The 21,348-nt window shown below is 41.5% G+C and overlaps 1 protein-coding gene across 1 annotated transcript in view; it reads left to right on the top strand.

Moving 5' to 3' along the window:
- Positions 1-21,348, top strand: part of LOC139381079 (apoptosis-associated tyrosine kinase b) — an 89,501-nt gene that overhangs the window by 32,573 nt on the left and 35,580 nt on the right. The window contains exon 3 of the mRNA XM_071124318.1: positions 16,089-16,222. Coding sequence (XP_070980419.1) covers positions 16,089-16,222 — 134 coding nt within the window. The remainder of the gene's footprint in view (positions 1-16,088; positions 16,223-21,348) is intronic.

Below are 21,348 nucleotides of genomic sequence, written 5' to 3'. Positions count from 1 at the left end.
TTTGTTATAGAGCCAAAAAGATTGGAGAAGTGGTTTACCCATACATCTCCATTTTGGATAGATAATTCTTTGTGTTGTTGTTTGTTTAGTGTTTTCCAATTTTCCCAGAAGTGGTTAGAGTCTATGGATTCTTCAATTACATTGAGCTGATTTCTGACATGCGGTTCCTTCTTTTTCCGTAGTGTATTTCTGTATTGTTTTAGTGATTCACCATAGTGAAGGCGTAGACTCAGGTTTTCCGGGTCTCTATGTTTTTGGTTGGACAGGTTTCTCAATTTCTTTCTTAGATTGTTGCATTCTTCATCAAACCATTTGTCATTGTTGTTCATTTTCTTCGGGTTTTCTATTTGAGATTTTTAGATTTGATAAGGAAGCTGAGAGGTCAAATATACTGTTAAGATTTTCTACTGCCAAGTTTACACCAAGTTTACACCAAACGTTTTACCCAGGAAATTGTCTAAAAGGGATTGAATTTGTTGTTGCCTAATTGTTTTTTGGTAGGTTTCCAAACTGCATTCCTTCCATCTATAGCATTTCTTAATGTTACTCAGTTCATTTGGCTTTGATGCCTCATGATTGAGTATTGCTCTGTTCAAGTAGACTGTGATTTTGCTGTGGTCTGATAGGGGTGTCAGTGGGCTGACTGTGAACGCTCCGAGAGACTCTGGGTTGAGGTCAGTGATAAAGTAGTCTACAGTACTACTGCCAAGAGATGAGCTATAGGTCTCTCTCTCTCTCCAGTTAGGCCAATGAGTCCCACCATAACGCAAGCGAGTTTTGGACTTTTAACCCTTTTTAAACATTAGATTTGTATATACCATTGGATTTGTCTATTTCTTCTGCATCTGTAGATACCAACCATTAGTTTGTGTGATTAACGGGGGCTGAGCTCGAGCGGTGTTTGTGAGACAGTGGAGGCTGCTGAGGGGAGGACGGCTCATAATAATGGCTGGAACGGCGCGAATGGAATTCATCAAACGAACGTTCCAGCCATTATTTTGAGCCGTCCTCCCCTCAGCAGCCTCCACTGTCTCACAGGAGCAGATCATTTATGTCCAGTACTTACAGCATTCATATCAATTCATTTTTATCTGTTTTTTTTCTGCTTTGGCGGACCCTATGAATGCAACTGTTTATGTGAAATTGATTTGTGTTGTACTTGTAGCCCTGGTTGTCCTGAAAATAACATTGTAAAACACTGTGAGGCTAAATATAAGGACCGGACATGCAGATAAATGAAAAGACGATTTTTGCTGGGGTCACGAGACTGATAGGGGTTAATGTCACTTCTTCCGGCTCTAACTGAAACCTACCCATAAGCTTCTTTCCATTTTGGTGTAACCTGCCCTCTCACCCACTAAGCACCAACCAACACCGGATGTCCATGGACGTTGAAATTTGGTTCATCCAAATCTGAACCAATCATAGAAGTCTGTTTCACAAGTTTGGTCAGTACAATACAGTACTGTAGAGTAGAGTACAGGTATGTACAATACAGTACTGTAGAGTAGAGTACAGGTCAGTACAATACAGTACTGTAGAGTATAGTACAATACAGTACTGTAGAGTACAGGTCAGTACAATACAGTACAGTAGAGTAGAGTACAGGTCAGTACAATACAGTACTGTATGGGTAGAGTAAAGTACAGGTCAGTACAATACAGTACTGTAGAGTAGAGTACAGGTCAGTACAATACAGTACTGTAGAGTAGAGAACAGGTCAGTACAATACAGTACTGTATGGGTAGAGTAGATTACAGGTCAGTACAATACAGTACTGTAGAGTAGAGTACAGGTCAGTACAATACAGTACTGTAGAGTAGAGTATAGGTCAGTACAATACAGTACTGTATGGGTAGAGTAGAGTACAGGTCAGTACAATACAGTACTATAGGGCAGAGTAAAGTATAGGTCAGTACAATACAGTACTGTAGAGTAGAGTACAGGTCAGTACAATACAGCACTGTAGAGTACAGGTCAGTACAATACAGTACTGTATGGGTAGAGTATAATACAGTACTGTAGAGTATAATACAGTACTGTAGAGTAGAGTACAGGTCAGTGCAATACAGTACTGTAGAGTAGAGTACAGGTCAGTACAATACAGTACTGTAGAGTAGAGTATAATACAGTACTGTAGAGTACAGGTCACTACAATACAGTACTGTAGAGTATAGTACAGGTCAGTGCAATACAGTACTGTAGAGTAGAGTAAAGGTCAGTACAATACAGTACTGTAGAGTAGAGTATAATACAGTACTGTAGAGTAGAGTACAGGTCACTACAATACAGTACTGTAGAGTATAGTACAGGTCAGTACAATACAGTACTGTAGAGTAGAGTAAAGGTCAGTACAATACCGTACTGTAGAGTAGAGTATAATACAGTACTGTAGAGTATAATACAGTACTGTAGAGTAGAGTACAGGTCACTACAATACAGTACTGTAGAGTATAGTACAGGTCAGTACAATACAGTACTGTAGAGTAGAGTATAGGTCAGTACAATACCATACTGTATGGGTAGAGTAGAGTACAGGTCAGTACAATACAGTACTATAGGGCAGAGTAAAGTATAGGTCAGTACAATACAGTACTGTAGAGTAGAGTACAGGTCAGTACAATACAGCACTGTAGAGTAGAGTACAGGTCAGTACAATACAGTACTGTATGGGTAGAGTAAAGTACAGGTCAGTGCAATACAGTACTGTAGAGTAGAGTACAGGTCAGTACAATACCGTACTGTATAGAGTACAGGTCACTACAATACATTACTGTAGAGTAGAGTACATGTCAGTACAATACAGTACTGTAGAGTACAGGTCAGTACAATACAGTACTGTATGGGTAGAGTAGAGTACAGGTCAGTACAATACAGTTCTGTAGAGTAGAGTACAGGTCAGTACAATACAGTACTGTAGCGTACAGGTCAGTACAATACAGTACTGTAGAGTAGAGTGCAGGTCAGTACAATACAGTACTGTAGAGTAAAGAACAGGTCAGTACAATACAGTACTGTATGGGTAGAGTAGAGTACAGGTTAGTATAATACAGTACTGTAGAGTAGAGTGCAGGTCAGTACAATACAGTACTGTAGAGTAGAGAACAGGTCAGTACAATACAGTACTGTATGGGTAGAGTAGAGTACAGGTCAGTATAATACAGTACTGTAGAGTAGAGTGCAGGTCAGTACAATACAGTACTGTAGAGTAGAGTATATGTCAGTACAATACAGTACTGTATGGGTAGAGTAAAGTACAGGTCAGTACAATACAGTACTGTAGAGTAGAGGACAGGTCAGTACAATACAGTAATGTATGGGTAGAGTAAAGTACAGGTCAATACAATACAGTATTGTAGAGTAGAGGACAGGTCAGTACAATACAGTACTGTAGAGTACAGGTCATTACAATACAGTATTGTAGAGTAGAGTTTAGGTCAGTACAATACAGTACTGTAGAGTAGAGAACAGGTCAGTACAATACAGTACTGTATGGGTAGAGTATAATACAGTACTGTAGAGTAGAGTATAATACAGTACTGTAGAGTAGAGTACAGGTCACTACAATACAGTACTGTAGAGTATAGTACAGGTCAGTGCAATACAGTACTGTAGAGTAGAGTAAAGGTCAGTACAATACAGTACTGTAGAGTAGAGTATAATACAGTACTGTAGAGTAGAGTACAGGTCACTACAATACAGTACTGTAGAGTATAGTACAGGTCAGTACAATACAGTACTGTAGAGTAGAGTAAAGGTCAGTACAATACCGTACTGTAGAGTAGAGTATAATACAGTACTGTAGAGTATAATACAGTACTGTAGAGTAGAGTACAGGTCACTACAATACAGTACTGTAGAGTATAGTACAGGTCAGTACAATACAGTACTGTAGAGTAGAGTACAGGTCAGTACAATACAGTACTGTAGAGTAGAGTACAGGTCAGCACAATACAGTACTGTAGAGTAGAGTACAGGTCAGTACAATACAGTACTGTATGGGTAGAGTACAGGTCAGTACAATACAGTACTGTAGAGTACAGGTCAGTACATTACAGTACTGTAGAGTAGATTGTAGGTCAGTACAATACAATACTGTATGGGTAGAGTGCAGGTCAGTACAATACTGTACTGTAAAGGAGAGTACAGGTCAGTACAATGCATTACTATAGGGCAAAGTAAAGTACAGGTCAGTACAATATAGTACTGTAGAGTAGAGGACAGGTCAGTACAATACAGTACTGTAGAGTACAGGTCAGTACAATACAGTACTGTAGGGTAGAGTACAGGTTAGTACAATACAGTACTGTAGAGTACAGGTCAGTACAATACAGTACTGTAGAGTACAGGTCAGTACAATACAGTACTGTAGGGTAGAGTAGAGTACAGGTCAGTACAATACTGTACTGTAGGGTAGAGTACAGGTCAGTACAATACAGTACTATAGGGCAGAGTATATGTTAGTACAATACAGTACTCTAGAGTAGAGTATAGGTCAGTACAACACAGTACTGTAGGGTAGAGTACAGGTCAGTACAATACAGTGCTGTAGAGTATAGGTCAGTACAATACAGTACTGTAGAGTTTAGTACTGTACAGTACAGTAGAGCACACTAGAGTAGAGTACAGTATATTTTACTATATATGCTGCACTGAACTCTATTGTACTGTGTTGTACTGAACTAAACTTTACTCTACTCTGCTGTGCTGTGCTGTACTGTGATGCACAAACTTGTGAAACATTGACATCTATGATTGGGACAGATTTAATCCAGTCCAAACCAACTAAATGTGGTATTGTTAGTTTAATAGCCAGTGTGTAGAATAATACCCAAATATGCAAAGCAGGATATTACATTTGTCTACCTTTGTGTACCAATTCAGGATACATCACCATGGACAGAATGATATTCATCATTATGTGTTTCTGTATAGTACAGATCAAGGACCCATGATGTCATTCTGTTACTATAAAACTGTTACCTGTTGTTAATCCACTTCATTTAGTGTAGTTCAATAACCAAAATATATGTTTTCAAACTCAAGACGCCATGTCATAGTTGACACCCTATTCTTTCTGCAGACATCTTAGAATCTTCATTCAGAGTAGATATTTAAGAGTTTTTGGAAAACGTGGTCACATAAAACAACTAGATAGATTTTACTACCATTCTTTGACCAAACTTTACATCTGTTCTTCGAGTAAATGTTTTAACATTTACATGTATTTATTTATTTCTACAAATTGTGGAAATTGTTATAAGTAGTCCTTAGTATGGTGTGTTTAACTTTGCAGTCAATGGTTTTTGTTTGGCAACTGTGACCTCGTATCTGAAGACTGCACACTCCAATAAATATTATGGGTGATGTTTTGGCCACTCAAAAGGCTATATTGTACATGGGAATCAGGAGGACTGGGGCTGACCTTTAAAAACAGTGTTTTGTAAAAGACTGATTTGCTTGTTCCATTGTGTTCACCACAACAACCAGTCTTTGTGTTGACAGACTGTCAGATCCATACTCTATGTGAAGCCTGTCTGTCTTGGATCCCCCATCCCATCTGTGTTTTCTGATCTCTGCTCATTGTCTTCCACCATTCTGGGTCTTGAAGCTCCATGTTTTTCTTTCAGTTTCAGTTTTCAATTTAAGGGTCTTAATTGTCATGGGAAACATATGATTACATTGCCAAAGCAAGTGAAATACATAAGAAACAGAAGTGAAATAAATCATTTAAAAAAACAGTAAACATTAAACTCACATTAGTTCCAAAATAATAAAGACATTTCACATGTCATATTATGTGCAAATAGTTAAAGTACAAAATGGAAGATATATCATAATATGTTTGTATTTACAATAGTGTTTGTTCTTTACTGGTTACCCTTTTCTTGTGGCAACCAGTCACAAATCTTGCTGCTGTGATGGCGCACTGTGGTATTTCACCCAATAGATATGGGAGTTTATCAAAATTAGGTTTGTTTTCAAATTCTTTGTGGGTCTGTGTAATCTGAGGGAAATATGTGTCACTAATATTGTCATACATTGGGCAGGAGGTTAGGAGTGCAACTCAGTTTCCACCTCATTTTGTGGGCAGTGTGCACATAGCCTGTCTTCTCTTGAGAGCCAGGTCTGCCTTCGGCGGACTTTCTCAATAGCAAGGCTACGCTCACTGTCTGTACATAGTCAAAGCTTTCCTTAAGTCTGGGTCAGTCACAGTGGTCAGGTATTCTGCCTCTGTGTACTCTCTGTTTTGGGCCAAATAGCGTTCTAGTTTGCTCAGTTTTTTTGTTAATTCTTTCCAACGTGTCAAGTAATTATCTTTTTGTTTTCTCATGATTGGGTCTAATTGTGTTGCTGTCCTGGGTCTCTGTGGGGTTTGTTTGTTTGTGAACAGAGCCCCAGGACCAGCTTGCTTAGGGGACTCTTCTCCAGGTTCATCTCTCCGTCGGTGATGGCTTTGTTATGGAAGGTTCGGGAATCGCTTCCTTTTTGGTGGTTGAAGAATTTAATGGTTATTTTCTGGATTTTGATCATTGGCAGGTATTGGCCTAATTCTGCTCTGTATGCATTATTTGGTGTTGTACGTTTGACACAGAGGATATTTTTGCAGAAGTCTCAATTTGATGTTTGTCCCATTTTGTGCCCTTCTTGCCTTGTGGCGCTGATGTTTAGTCCGATGTATGTATAGTTTTTTGTGTGTTCTAGCGCAACTGTGTCTAGATGGAATTTGTATTTTTGGTTCTGGCAACTGGATGTTTTTTTTGATAGATTTACTGTCAGGGCCCAGATCTGACAGAATCTGTGCAGAAGATCTAGGTACTGCTGTAGGCCCTCCTTGGTTGGTGACAGAAGCACCAGATCCACAGTAGACATTTTGACTTCAGATTCTAGTAGGGTCTCTCGCTCTCGCTCTCTCGCTCTCGCTCTCGCTCTCTCGCTCTCGGCTCTCGCTCTCGCTCTCGCTCCCTCCCCAAAGGGAGAGGACAGAAGTCTCTGTCACGGGTTGACACACACAGCTTATCTCAGCACTTGTTAGCTTGTTTGTTAGCTTGTATGTGAGCCTGTCTGTTAGCTTGTCTGTGAGCCTGTGTGTTAGCTTGTCTGTGAGCCTGTCTGTTAGCTTGTGTGTTAGCTTGTATGTGAGCCTGTCTTTTAGCTTGTGTGTGAGCCTGTTTGTTAGCTTGTATGTGAGCCTGTCTTTTAGCTTGTGTGTTAGCTTGTCTGTGAGCCTGTTTTTTAGCTTGTGTGTTAGCTTGTATGTGAGCCTGTCTTTTAGCTTGTGTGTTAGCTTGTATGTGAGCCTGTCTTTTAGCTTGCGTGTTAGCTTGTCTGTGAGCCTGTTTTTTAGCTTGTGTGTTAGCTTGTCTGTGAGCCTGTTTTTTAGCTTGTGTGTTAGCTTGTCTGTGAGCCTGTCTGTTAGCTTGTGTGTTAGCTTGTATGTGAGCCTGTCTTTTAGCTTGTGTGTGAGCCTGTTTGTTAGCTTGTATGTGAGCCTGTCTTTTAGCTTGTGTGTTAGCTTGTCTGTGAGCCTGTTTTTTAGCTTGTGTGTTAGCTTGTATGTGAGCCTGTCTTTTAGCTTGCGTGTTAGCTTGTGTGTGGGTCTATGGGTCCATCAGTCACTGACTGTGTCCAGAGTGTTAGCATCTGACTATCAGCATCCTCCTCTAGTCTAACCCGTTTACTGTGTACGTTTCCCCAACAAAGTGAATGTATTATATAGATACAGGCACATGCAGGCACTGTGCAGTTATATTTGGAGGCACACACGCGGCTTTCAGGCATACACATAAGCGCATGCATGAACGCAAGTGCACACTCACATCACACACACACAGTGATGTCAAACTCTGAGAAGAACAGTAGACAGTGAGACATGATTCAAAGAGAACTTTGTGTGCAGCCGGATGCAAATCCTGACCTACAATGTCTGGTAAAGGGCCCAGTCCCAGTCCCACACGCACCCAGAGACACAGACAAGAGACGGAGCAGTGTGTGTGTGTGTGTGTGGTCAGAGACTCAGACATCTGTCAGTGTGTGAGGGGACAGTCCTGTCCCTCCATGGGGGTCGGGGGTACCAGCCTGTATCTCTCTGCTCAGGGGGGTTTGATGACCAGGGCTGATCTCAGAACAGATGCTCTCTCTCTGCTATGGGGAGGGGGCTTTGGGTTTGATGACCAGGGCTGATCTCAGAACATATATTTTCTAGTAGGGCTTGTAATGTTAAACACATACTGTATTATTGGGATATTTTCTTTTGGGTCCGTGCTGGGTTTAGGTGTTCAGGAGTAGGTGGCTGTAGGGGGGAGAGCAGGGGAGAATGACTTCCCCCTCTCGTTGAAGCCACATAAGTTCCGACCTTGGTACTGCAGGCATTGTAATCAGAAAACAAAATCCCCCAATATAGTTAATAGAAGAATGACAATCTTCATGGCCAATCTTCGTATAAATAAAACAATATTTAGAAAACAATCATGGTACCAATAATTGCTTCTTATACACCAGATGTATGTCTTTAAAATCGCACACAGAAGAAGTTATAAGGATAATTTAGTTGCGAATGGCAACCTGCCGTACCCCTATCAGCCTTAAACTTTAGTTACCCATTCATAAGGGGCAGCACTGAGCTAGCCTGCAACGTCTCTTCCTGGAGTAACTCAAACTGCGCATGTTATGTCTCCATGAGACGCCATCTTAACCAACTTCTTTTGGCTTCAATGCGCTATTGAGTTTTCACATAGGAATGAATGATGTGACCGATGGCTTTGTCCATTCATATATACAGTCATTGGGCGAAAGTCTTGGGCCAGGACTCAATCCGATCCGCTTTACAGTTAAAGGTAATATCCGATTGAGCCAACATGCGAAGCAATTACCATGAATGTGATATCCGATATCCGAGGGGGGGTGTGTCAGTGTTCTGCAAAGATATTCAGTATCTATTCTCTACGGTGTTGTGTGTGTTATTGTTCAGTGTTAATACTGGGAGTGCTCCATAGAGACAGGCTCATAGCCAGAGTGTTGCGCTGCTGACAGAGCAGTGATAAGAGGACAAACATGCCCTCTGTCAGCACAGTATGCCCTACATACACACCCTGCCATGATTATATTGCCTGAGCTAGTCCTATCTCTCCACCCAGAGCTCGGGGCACGGCACTTTGAATATTGAGAGACATCCGCTGACAAGAGTCCATCCATCGTTTTCCAACTGTCATGACAGTTCAGACATTTCATTTATTCACAATGCATTGGAGGAAACAGACATGCGAAACTCCGCTTGAGTCAGCCTGCCTGGGCATAACAGACTGTTTAGAATACAACTCCAATCCAGTTCTGTCTGGCTCAGACGAGTCTGAAGCCAAAGCAAGGCCTTCTTAGTTGAGTTCCTGTAAGTGCTGGAGAATACTCAGGGGGAGAGAGAAGGGGCTGTTGGGTTTCTCAAACACAGCCCCCCCCCCCCTCTCTCTCTCTCTCTCTCTCTCTCTCTCTCTCTCTCTCTCTCTCTCTCTCTGTCTCTCCCACACTCTCTCACACTCTCTCCTCTCCTCCACACTTCATCAGAGTGGTTTTCAGCTCTCTCCACTTCACTGTGCTAAAAATGCCTACCACCCCTGAGCCACTCAATGAAAGGCATGGGGTTTCTACACAAGTAGCTTGCTAAGAAAAGTGCTTTTACGCGTTCAGCTCGAAAATACCTTTTCTCCCTCTCTATGTATAGTCAGGTCCTTGATAAAGATGACCAAAAAGACAGTTAACCTTAACAAGAAATAGACCCTAAACATAAAAAACCCACCACCATATTTTACCATAGGTATGGTGTACTTTTCTGCATACGGTATGCACCATCCACTTGTGTGCGTGTCCAAAGTGCTCTGTTTTCATGCCGTCTGACCATAGCACCGCCTGGAGTTTGATAAACGGCATTGGCACTTGGATTGGAACCGGTGCCACTGTCATATGACATTAAAATACAGGTCTTACGCCACACACAGCAGCGGTGGGTTTGGCATTGAAAATCAACAAGTCTCAATCTCTGGACTTGAACCCCCTTGAAAACCTGTGGTTTGAATTGAAGAGGGCAGACGAAGGAGAGCAAGGATCTGGAAAGATTCTGTGTGGAGGAATGGTCTAAGATCCAATGTGTTCGCCAATCTCTTAAAACATTTTCTTTAAAGACTCCGCGTCGTTATCCTTGCAACGGGAGTATGCTAGAGTATTGAAAACAGGTGTCAGTTTTAGCCCTATCTTTTTTAGATGTTTTCATTACTTGTTGAAGAAAATCTCTTTCCCTGAGCAATTGTATTCATATAAAATATTAGAATGTAAAACAAATTGAGCATACAATATAGCTCAGTATTTGTATTATTTTTTTTATACAGTATTTTTTGCCCTTTATCAACGGTGCCAATAATTATGGACCTGACTGTGTCTCTCTCTCTCTTTCTCGCTCTCTCTCTCCTCCTTTCTTAAAAAAACAGTGCTCTCTCTTCAAAATGTTCTCCTCTCTCTTGAGGGATATACTGTGCCATGTGGTTGGCGTGTATCTGAAGGGATGAAGGGATGTGCTTGGTGTATGTCTCTATCTCCCAGAGGAGGAGTGACCTTTAGGGAGCTAGAAGCTATTTGTCTTTCTTAAGATCTCTGCTCATTATAGCTCAGAGCAGGAGAGGGAGATTCTCCATCTGCACCAGCTTCATTAGGCGGGATAGAGACAATACCATCGAACTCTCACCCAGCTATTCAACAGCAACGCAGCACAGAGGCATTGTGTGTGTTTGTGTATCGACGTGCATCTAGCATGTGCGTGTGTGTGTGTTTGTCTATCTACAGGTAACTGCTGAAATAATGGGAACACTTGAGTAAATGAAGGATACAAAGTATGTTGAAAGCAGGTGCTTCCACACAGGTGTGTTTCCTGAGTTAATTAAGCAAGTAACATCCCATCATGCTTAGGGTCATTGTATAAAAATGCCATTATTTTGGCTACCATAGCTAAGCCCCCATAGGATGACAATGCCCCCATCACTGGGCATGAGTGGTCACTGAATGGTTTGATGAGTAAGGAAACGATGTAAACCAAATGCCATGGCCGTCTCAGTCACCAGATCTCAACCCAATTGAACCCTTATGGGAGATTCTGGAGCGACGCCTGAGACAGTGATTTCAACCACTATCAACAAAACAACAAATTATATTATTTCTCGTGGAAGAATGGTGTCACATCCCTCCAATAGAGTTCCAGACTCTTGTAGACTATGCCAAGGTGCATTGAAGCTGTTCTGGCTCATGGTGGTCCAACGTTCTATTAAGACACTTTATGTTGGTGGTTCCTTTATTTTGGCAGTTACCTGTGTATGTATCTATATTTGAGTGTGTGTGTCTGTCTAGTTATTGCTTTTACACACACACACACACACACACACACACACACACACACACACACACACACACACACACACACACACACACACACACACACACACACACACACACACACACACACGTCTGCAGTTAAACCCAGCTAGGCTTCTAAACACACTTCAATACAGTATAGACCTTCCAATGTATCTGTTTATCCACTCTCGCCATTTTCCCTGGCCTCTACCCAATAGCCCATCATTATGGGAAGCACTGGGAGACACTCTCTGTTTGAACAGGGATCCAGGATCAGGCATTAAACCACTATTTACTATCTCCTCACCACTACTAGCCCCATTAAAAGAGCTAGCCTGCCTAGTCTGCCAAGCACATTGTATAGGCTATATAGCACATTGGGTTGAATACTACCCCCTGTCTTTCCTGTCACCTCTATTTGAACAGGCCTTTAGTATTAGCTCAGCTTTAAGTGTTTTATTTTAATCTGAGGCTGAACACAGCAGACCCTAGTGTGCCTCTCAAATATAGTCTACTTCTTTAATATTAATGGAGAGCTGTGCTCTGGTCCTGGTATGGTCCCCCCATTGAACCATAGGGCTGATCGATGTAGACGTTGTGTGGAGGGTGAGTGGGTTTAATACAGCTCACAACAACACAGTGCAGAGTACTGGAAATAATAATCTTCCTCTTGGTGATCCTTTATAGTCCCAAGCCAAATAACTAGTATAATTTGATGTTAGCCCTATAGAAAGCCTTTAGATTGCTCTTTTGTAGGGCTAGAGAAGCATTGACTGGTTTAGCCAATAAGCAGGCTTTTGCCAAGGTGTTCCTCCACCTCTCTGTTAACTGGTGTGTTCAGAACATTTTAGACGTCTTTAATTAAAGTACTACATAATACAAAGTACTACTGTTCCATTATAGTTCCACAAATGTGGCTTTATTTTAGGATGATGAGCAAATCCAACAACTGACTGCTACGATGGTAGATCCCATCTTTGTTTCCTACTGTGATCTTTACACTCTGCATTATCTCTATGCCCAATTATCCTAAAAGCATGATACATACTAAGAGCCTGCCAGCGGTGGTACCAGCGCTCACAGGATCAGCACAAACTGACAGCAGACATGACAAAGTGTGTGTGTTTGTGTGTTGGCATGGATCAACACAGGAGATTTACAGCTGAAGACAATCCTACATGGTTGTCCGTCCAATCTGTTTCTATGGTAACCGCTGGCCCTCTCAACCCTTAGTTAGGTAAAAATAACAACTTGGGTCTAAGAGACAAAATTAGATGTGAGATATTATTCAAAAAGATTGGAAAAAATACACAGTTCAAAATGAGAGAGAGGGAGGGAGAGGGAGGCAGAGGGAGGCAGAGGGAGGGAGAGGGAGGCAGAGGGAGAGAGAGGGAGGCAGAGGGAGGCAGAGGGAGAGAGTGGGAGGCAGAGGGAGGGAGGGAGAGGGAGGGAGAGGGAGGCAGAGGGAGAGAGAGGGAGGCAGATAGAGGGAGAGGGAGGCAGATAGAGGGAGAGGGAGGCAGAGGGAGGGAGAGGGAGGCAGAGGGAGGGAGAGGGAGGCAGAGGGAGAGAGAGGGAGGCAGAGGGAGGCAGAGGGAGGGAGAGGGAGGCAGAGGGAGGGAGAGAGAGGGAGGCAGAGGGAGGCAGAGGGAGGGAGAGGGAGGCAGAGGGAGGCAGAGGGAGGGAGAGGGAGGCAGAGGGAGGGAGAGGGAGGCAGAGGGAGGCAGAGGGAGGGAGGGAGAGGGAGGGTGAGGGAGGCAGAGGGAGGCAGAGGGAGGGAGAGGGAGGCAGAGGGAGGGAGAGGGAGGGAGTGAGAGAGAGAGAGAGAGTGCACGCTGTGGTGGTAGTAAACAACATCAACTCAGACCTCTAATTAATATTTCATCATAATAGCATGTTGCCTTACATTACTTTGCTTGTGTGTTTGTGTCTCTGTGTGTGTCTATTGCTTTTAATTAGATCAGCCAAGCACTTCTGTAGACAAAGTAAGTGTCTGAAATGGCACCCTATTCATTATATTGTGCACTGCTTTTGACCAGAGCCCATGTGTCTCTGGTCAAAAGTAGTGCACTATATTGCAGTACAGATGTAGGATCCTAATTTGATTACCCTGTTGCTGGAGAACGTTTCTGCAATGCAGGACATGTTTTACTTGTAGTGCATTTGCACCCTTTTCCATATATACAGATGTAGTATCTTAATTTTAGCCACTTTTACATTTCAGACTTGATTTTCCGTTACAAAAAATGTCCATTAATTATAATTCACATAATAATTCACATTTCCTGTTGCTGCAGGATTATTTTCCTTCTTTAGCAAACTGACAAAAATGAAGATCCTACATCTGTATACATGGAAAAGGGTGCAATTTTGGACACACATAGGACTCTGAGTACGTGACATAGCCTGATCCCTACGTAATATTACGAAGGCCTCCATCCATAGGAGAGGATATCTAGCTAATATATATGCAAAATGCAGAGCAGAAAAGAAATTGTGTGCATATTAAGCCTTCTGTTGGCTGATCACTACACTAGGGGATTTAGTCTGTCACCAACTTCAACCAGGGTTTTTCCATAAGCCTCTCTCTCTCTCTCTCTCTCTTTCTCTCTCAGAGATGAAAGAAAAAGTACGTATTCGTTTTAATTCGCTGTAGTGTAAGTTAAATTATTATCTTTCAGGTGTGAAGCAACACTAGAAAATATGCTATTATGCAAATCTCATTCAAATTGCTGATTCATACCGTATTTAAGGCACTTTCACATAATAACATGTAGATTTGTTTAAAACACGTTAAATCACAGGTGATAAATGATCTAGGAAATGTCTAACTTGTTTTCAAAGTGGAGTGAAAGTGTTTGCTGAATAACAGACATCAATATATTACTTCTGCAAAATATTTAATTGACTCTATCTAATTATAGTAAATGTATCTAGTTGAAGAAGATACTCTGCAACATGGTGTATTTTTATTTTTCTTACCAAATAAATCATTATTTTCATTGTCATTTTTTGTTGGGGCGGGGGGGTTACAGGTCCAATATTCACACACTCAGTTTATACCAGTATGTACCTGTATCTCTTAGTGGCAGCCTACATCATATTGGCCACACAGAAGAAGTTAGGACACAACCCGGGATCGAACCCAGGTCTGTAGTGACGCCTTAGACCGCTGCGCCATTCGGGAGGCCCGTAATTCCCAGTATGTGATCATTACTGCATAGCGTGTTGGCCAATAAACAACTGGGACAATTACCATGGAAGTAAAGGTTGAGTTTAACTCAATGGAAAGAAAATTCTGCTCTCTGTCTTATCAAGAAATTAACATTTCCAGTTCTGATATCTTATTGAATTGTGATTCATTCAACCCAGCTGCAAAGCAGTTGCATTATTTTTTATAAAATCCCATAGAATCCGGGGGTCATCGACTGAATTTTTATTAATCATTATGAATGACCTTAGTTCAATTTAAAATTGATCACAAAATGTACGATTATGTAGTAGTGAAACATTGAAACGCACATCTTGTGACCCGTAGGAGATTCTGAAATGTGTAGTTGGTAGTAGTAGGTGTGGTGATTGGACAAGTTCATATATTGAATTTCTATTTTCTGAATTGTTTAAAATAGAGGTCTAGATAATATAAAAAAATCGATTAGGGAGAATGTTTTATGCCTGCTTGAGTAGAAGAGGCTGATGAAAAAGTCTGAACACATGGTTCTGCATTCTATGTGTGTCCTTATGGAGCAGGTGTGTTTCTGGGAGCGTTGCTATGTCGATATGGTTTCTTGCTAGGATATTAAAATAGCTGAAACGTTTGATAGGACAATTTAGGGCTTTTTAGATTGCAAGAGAGAGTAGCTAGCGTTGCCGTTGTTTTTCAAACAGGAATGTTATATTAAAAATGTCATTGTTATCTTTAGTGTTGATAAGCCCATGGATGTGTAACAAAAGCAGGATCCACTGGGGAACCCACCCATTGGTCGTCAAAAATTATGTGCAAGAAATGAAATGTATAATCTAGATCTTCTAGAATAATTCATCATAACCTGTAACCCAAGTCCTCCCTGGGAGATAACCTCATTAGCGTAAACGGAGGGTGACAGCAAAAATCAAAATAAAAGAATTGTGTGGTACTGGCCGTCTATCCTAAACAGTAGTACAATAAAAAATAGTAGGGGAATAGCTTCCAATTTAAATGGCCATATTTAGCCCATATAGAGATGCAGTGCGCTGTAGCCCCACAAGGAAGCAGCCCCAGTCTGTATGACTCTTCAATAAATGTACCATTGTTCATTAATTGGCATGGTGTCATCATTGTCTAAATGTCCTGGACCATAGGAAATATAATATTAAACAAAGTCCAATTTTCAGCAATAATTATAATAATAAAAGTTATATTTTTACCGAATTGAGGGGGTGTCCTCGTCTTGTCTTATGCTGACGGCAGCATCATAACCAGAGGCTAGGCTGTATGATCTATTGTCTGGATCTCTGGATTAGATAACCATAGATATAGAACCCTATCTAGATAAGCTGGTGTTGTCGAGCCCCTATATGATATATTGTCTATGCTAATGCCTCTATCTGTTCTGAAGATGGTGCTCCTCTGAGTGGGCTGTCATGGCTGTCTTCTTTGGCAGTGTATTCGTTGTTGTTGTTGTTTTTAAGATGTAATACCTCAATCTGTCCTGCAGATGGTGCTCCTCTGAGTGGGCTGTCGTGGCCGTCGTCTCTGGCGGTGGTGGCTGTTTCCTTGTCTGGTCTCTTCACCTTTGTCTTCCTCATGCTGGCCTGCCTCTGCTGCAAGAAGGGACACATCGGCTTTAAGGTGAGGCTCAGACACCGACATACTCATGGACGCACACACACACACACACTCACACAGACGCGCACACTGCACCATGTACTATTTTCCATTTGGAAGTTCATACAAGTGACCTGCACACAAACATAGAGCTGATGACACCCATTAGATGGGTTTGACATGTTACTCTCTCAAACTGCACTCAGACAAAACCTCCTCCAGTGACTGTGTGTGTGTGCTCTGACAGTATGGCAGCTCTGTTTTTAGCTCCTGAGCAATTCTGCATTATTATTGTTTTTACATTATTAGCCTATAACATTTATTTGAGTTATTACATAAACCGGGAATAACTTTGGGATATCAGAGCGGCAGTAACTCACCAGCATTCTGACCAGAAATACGACTTTCCCGAATTGGATGCTTTGTTCATACCCTCCAGGGCAATTTAACTTATGCCAGAGGCTGCTCCAAGACTCCGCTGGCAGAGAAGAGGTATTCGTAGTGGACTTCTAGTCTGACTCAGGAGGTGTGCACTTCTGAGTATATTCCTCATAAATGTTCAGTCCCTGGACAATAAAGTAGACTAGCTCAGGGCCAATATCTCCTTCCAGAGAGACAACATGTTTCACGGAATCATAGCTCTCTCCGGATATACATTACTGTCCCCGTCCATACAGCCAGCTGGGTTCTCAGTACATTGTGCAGATAGGAATAAAGAACTCTCTGAGAAGAAGGAAGGCGGAAGTGTGTTTCATGATTAACTACTCATGGTGTAATTGTGGTAACATACAGGAACTCAAGTCCTTTTGTTCACAAAACCTATAATCCCTCACAATCAAATGCTGACCGCATTACCTTCCAAGATAATTATCTTTGGTTATTGTCACAGCCGTGTATATTCCCCCTCAAGCCGATACCACGACGACCCTTTAGGAACTACACTGGACTTTTTGAAAACTGGAAAACGAATATCTCTAGGCGTCATTTATTGTAGCTGAGGATTTTAACAAAGCAAATCTGAGGAAAACGCGACCAAAGTTCTATCAACACATTGTTACTCTCTCCCTTCGGATAATCAGGTTGCTAATCCGTTCTGCTCCTCCCTTCTGTCATGACGTTGGCCTCTGAGTATAGCAACCCCATCCCCCTCTCCCTGCCTCCCCCTCTTGCCTCCTTCAACTAGGTTGCTGTGGTCAGAGGTCGTAAATTCCTGAGACCTCATGGACATACAGTTATAGAGAGTAGTTTTTCATGGAGACAAAGGAAATCCTTCCACCTCACAGAACTTGAGGTACGAACAAATTTCATGTTCCAGAGAAAGTGTAAAAGATCGGTAAAGAATCCAGCTACGAACTGGTCCGTTTGTCACAACTTGGGAAGCTCAAGAGAGACGGTGTGGCCACATTACCATAACGCTGTTTATATAATAGCCTCAGATATGAGGTTTACATCTAATTGTTGTATAAGATGAATGAGTGAGTATGATACTGTTTGTATAATTGTGGACTGTTTAATGAAGAAAAATACAATTCCCTTTTGATTTGAACTAAATCAGAGAACCGCCCCTGAGCCCAGTTAGGGTCAGACATGAGTGAGTGTTCATGTGTAAAGGATTAGCATTTTAATTGTTATAATTATCACTCTGTAGTGACTTCTTTGTCGACCCCCACTTCCCCTTTTGTCTAACAAGCCGCCATGCCGGTTTAGCCCACTAGGGCACATTCTCTTATCATTTCTTGTAACCACATTTACTGTTTGTTTATGCATTTCTGTGAATTACTTAGTTAGTAATAAATAAATCATTTAAGACAATTGATGTATGGATGACTCATAGTGAAAACTGGGTTCATGCAGATAACCAACAATTTACAACGTTTGGAATGAGACTAACGTGAGGTAAAGTAAATAATTAATTAATTCGAAGACTAATTGATCAGATAAAATATCTGAAAAGTTATTTTAGGAAATGATAACTTTGTAATCTGTATATTTTTCCTTGGGGCCCCGATTTCCTAGTTAATTAGTTACGTGATTAATCAGTTGATCGCATAGTAACTAATTACAGAGAATCATTGATAAAAACTATCAGTCTTCAGTTAAGGATAGTGAAGACACGACACTTCCTATAGGCAGGAACTCAAACAGAAAGTACCCGTGCTAAGGTCTATTCAATGTTCTTCTGGCCAATCGAAATCTATACTTCAAGATTGTTTTGATCACGCTGACTGGGATATGTTCCGGGTTGCCTCTGAGACTATATACTGACAAGGTGACTGAGTTCATAAGGAAATGTATGGGGGATGTTGTTCCCACTGTGATGATTGAAACCTACCCAAACCAAAAAACGTGGCTAGTTGGCAGCATTCAAAACTGAAAGGGTTACCCACCGCATTTAAAGCATGCACAAACCAGCTGGCTGGAGTGTTTACAAACATATTAAATCTCTCCCTATCCCAGTCTGCTTTTCCTACTTTCTTCAAGATTTAAGTTAACTGAACTAAATGACTAGCACTCACTTCTGTCATCATGAAGTGCTTTGAGTGTCACGGATCCATCCTGAACTTTCATTACACACACCTGTCCCCTATTCCCACTGATTAGTACTTGTATAAGTGTGCCCTTTGGTTTCCATTGGGCTGTCGATTGTTGTTACAATGTCCATTGGTGCGTGTGTGTACCTGTGCTGTCTGTTTTGGGCTTTCGTGCCCTTGAGGATTGCACAGATGATTACGGGTCTCATCATTGTGCGCATGTGTTATTTATTCGAGGTACTCCTCGCTCTTTTGTTTGGTCTTCATCACCTTGACTTAATTTGGGTACGATAAAAAACCCTATTACGCATTCCTGTGTCTGTCTCCTGAATCATTTATGCAACCGTGACATTGAGAGGCTAATTAATATTATCACCTCATATCACCTCCACCTTACCTGACACCCTAGACCCACTGCAATTTGCATACGGCCCACGGACAATTGTCACTATTTCGTTGCTACTGGGAAGCTTAGCAGAAGTAGATATTCTCATGTTATTTAGGTTAGTACAGGTTGAGCTGCACACAGTGGACTTCCTACTTGGGCCCACCGCCCCAGTGCTAACAGCATAGATCTGGTTCATAGGCACATGATTGCTACTTACAATAGCTGCAGGATCAGCAGAGACATTCAGGGCAGTTAGAGGGACATCAATTAGGTTACTTACATTGTGTCTACCAATGCCCCTGATATAATGTACATTTTCTAAAGCATTATGATGACTCTGCGAACCAATGGTTGGGATTTACTGAGCTGGGCTTGGGTCATTGATAAGTCATTGTCTCAATGCAGCCTTATAATTCTGTGAAAGGATCTAGGAACCCAAATGATTTGGGTGGATTCCATCCTCCTTATAAAACGTGTTTTGTTTCCAAAAGGTTTCAAAATTGTCAACAAAAGCTACACCCATTGAGCTGCAATAATCACGTAGCCAGTTGTGAAGAGAAAGAATCATGCTAAAGCGTTCAATACCACGATTGAGAGAGGGCACAGGGCCAGATATGATGGGTATTTTACTAGTGCCTAGCAGAGAGTCAATCAGATCTTTGCAATCCACTATTATTAACCTGTCTAGGACACAGGTTCCGCTAACGGAACCCCCCCCCACAACATTCCGCCGAAAAGGCAACGCGGGAAATTCATATGTTGTGTTTTCGCTTTAAAACATTTTAAAAATCAGACATGATGGGTAGATTAACAAGATGTTTATCTTTCATTTGCTGTATTGGACTTGTTAATGTGTGAAAGTTAAATATTTCCCCAAAATATTTTTGAATTTCCTGCGCTGCCTTTTCGGCAGAATGTTGTGGGGGGGGTTCCGTTAGCGGAACCTGTGTCCTAGACAGGCTAAAACCTTTTAGGGATAGGGGGCAGCATTTTCACTTTGGATGAATTGCGTGGCCATAGTGAACTGCCTCCTACTCTCTCCCAGATGCTAATATATGCATATTATTATTACTATTGGATAGAAAACACTCTGAAGTTTCTAAAACTGTTTGAATTATGTCTGTGAGTATAACAGAACTCATAGGGCAGGTAAACTTCCAAACAGGAAGTGGAAATTCTGGGGCTGGTTGATTTTCAACTCATCGCCTATTCACATCCAAATAAGATATGGATCTGTTCGCACTTCCTACGCCTTTCACTAGATGTCAACAGTCAGTCGAACGTGGAATGAAGCCTCTAGTGTGATGTGGGACCGGATGGCAGCTATTTGAGTCACTGGTCTGGCAGAATGCCAGTTCCTGGTTACGCAGTAGTCATTATATCGCCTTGCGTTCCATTACTCTGTAGACAAAAACGAATGCTCCGGTTGGAACGTTATTGGATATATATGACAATAACATCCTGAAGATTGATTCTCTACTTAGTTTGACCAGTTTATTCGACCTGGAATATAACTTTTTGAAGTTTTCGTCCGAGTTCGCCTGAACCAGCGCCAGCTTTTGGACATGTGAACTAAACGTGCTAGCAAAAGTAGCTAATTGGACACTAGTAATGGACATTATGGAACAAAACAACGATTTATTGCGGAACTAGGATTCCTTGCACTGCATTCTGATGAAAGATCAACAAAGGTAAGGGAATATTTATGATGTAATTTGGTATTTCTGTTGACTCCAACATGGCGAAGAAATATATTTATGTCTGAGCGCCGTCTCAGATTATTGCATGGTATGCTTTTTTCGTAATGTTTAAAAAAAATCTGACACAGCGGTTGTATTAAGAACCAGTGTATCTTTAATTATATGTAAAACATGTATCTTTCGTCAAAGTTTATGATGAGTATTTCTGTTATCTGACGTAGCTCTCTGTAGTTACTCCGGATATTTTGGAGGCATTTCTGAACATGGCGCCAATGTAAACCGAGATTTGTGGATATAAATTCAATACCACGATTGAGAGAGGGCACAGGGCCAGATATGATGGGTATTTTATTAGTGCCTAGCAGAGAGTCAATCAGCTCTTTGCAATCCACTATTAAGAGCTGCCCTTCATAATGTCATTGTCACCCACATGGACTATGATAGAATTGATGTCCATGTCCTAGCGTAGTACATTTATGAGCAGCTTAGTAATGTAATTTACTCGACCTCCGGGATAAGACATTGTTTTTG

Source organism: Oncorhynchus clarkii, chromosome 23, assembly GCF_045791955.1.
Source record: "Oncorhynchus clarkii lewisi isolate Uvic-CL-2024 chromosome 23, UVic_Ocla_1.0, whole genome shotgun sequence".
NCBI classification, from domain to species: domain Eukaryota; kingdom Metazoa; phylum Chordata; class Actinopteri; order Salmoniformes; family Salmonidae; genus Oncorhynchus; species Oncorhynchus clarkii.
The sequence above is the reverse complement of the archived record's forward strand: the minus strand, read 5'-3'. Positions and strand labels throughout refer to the sequence as shown.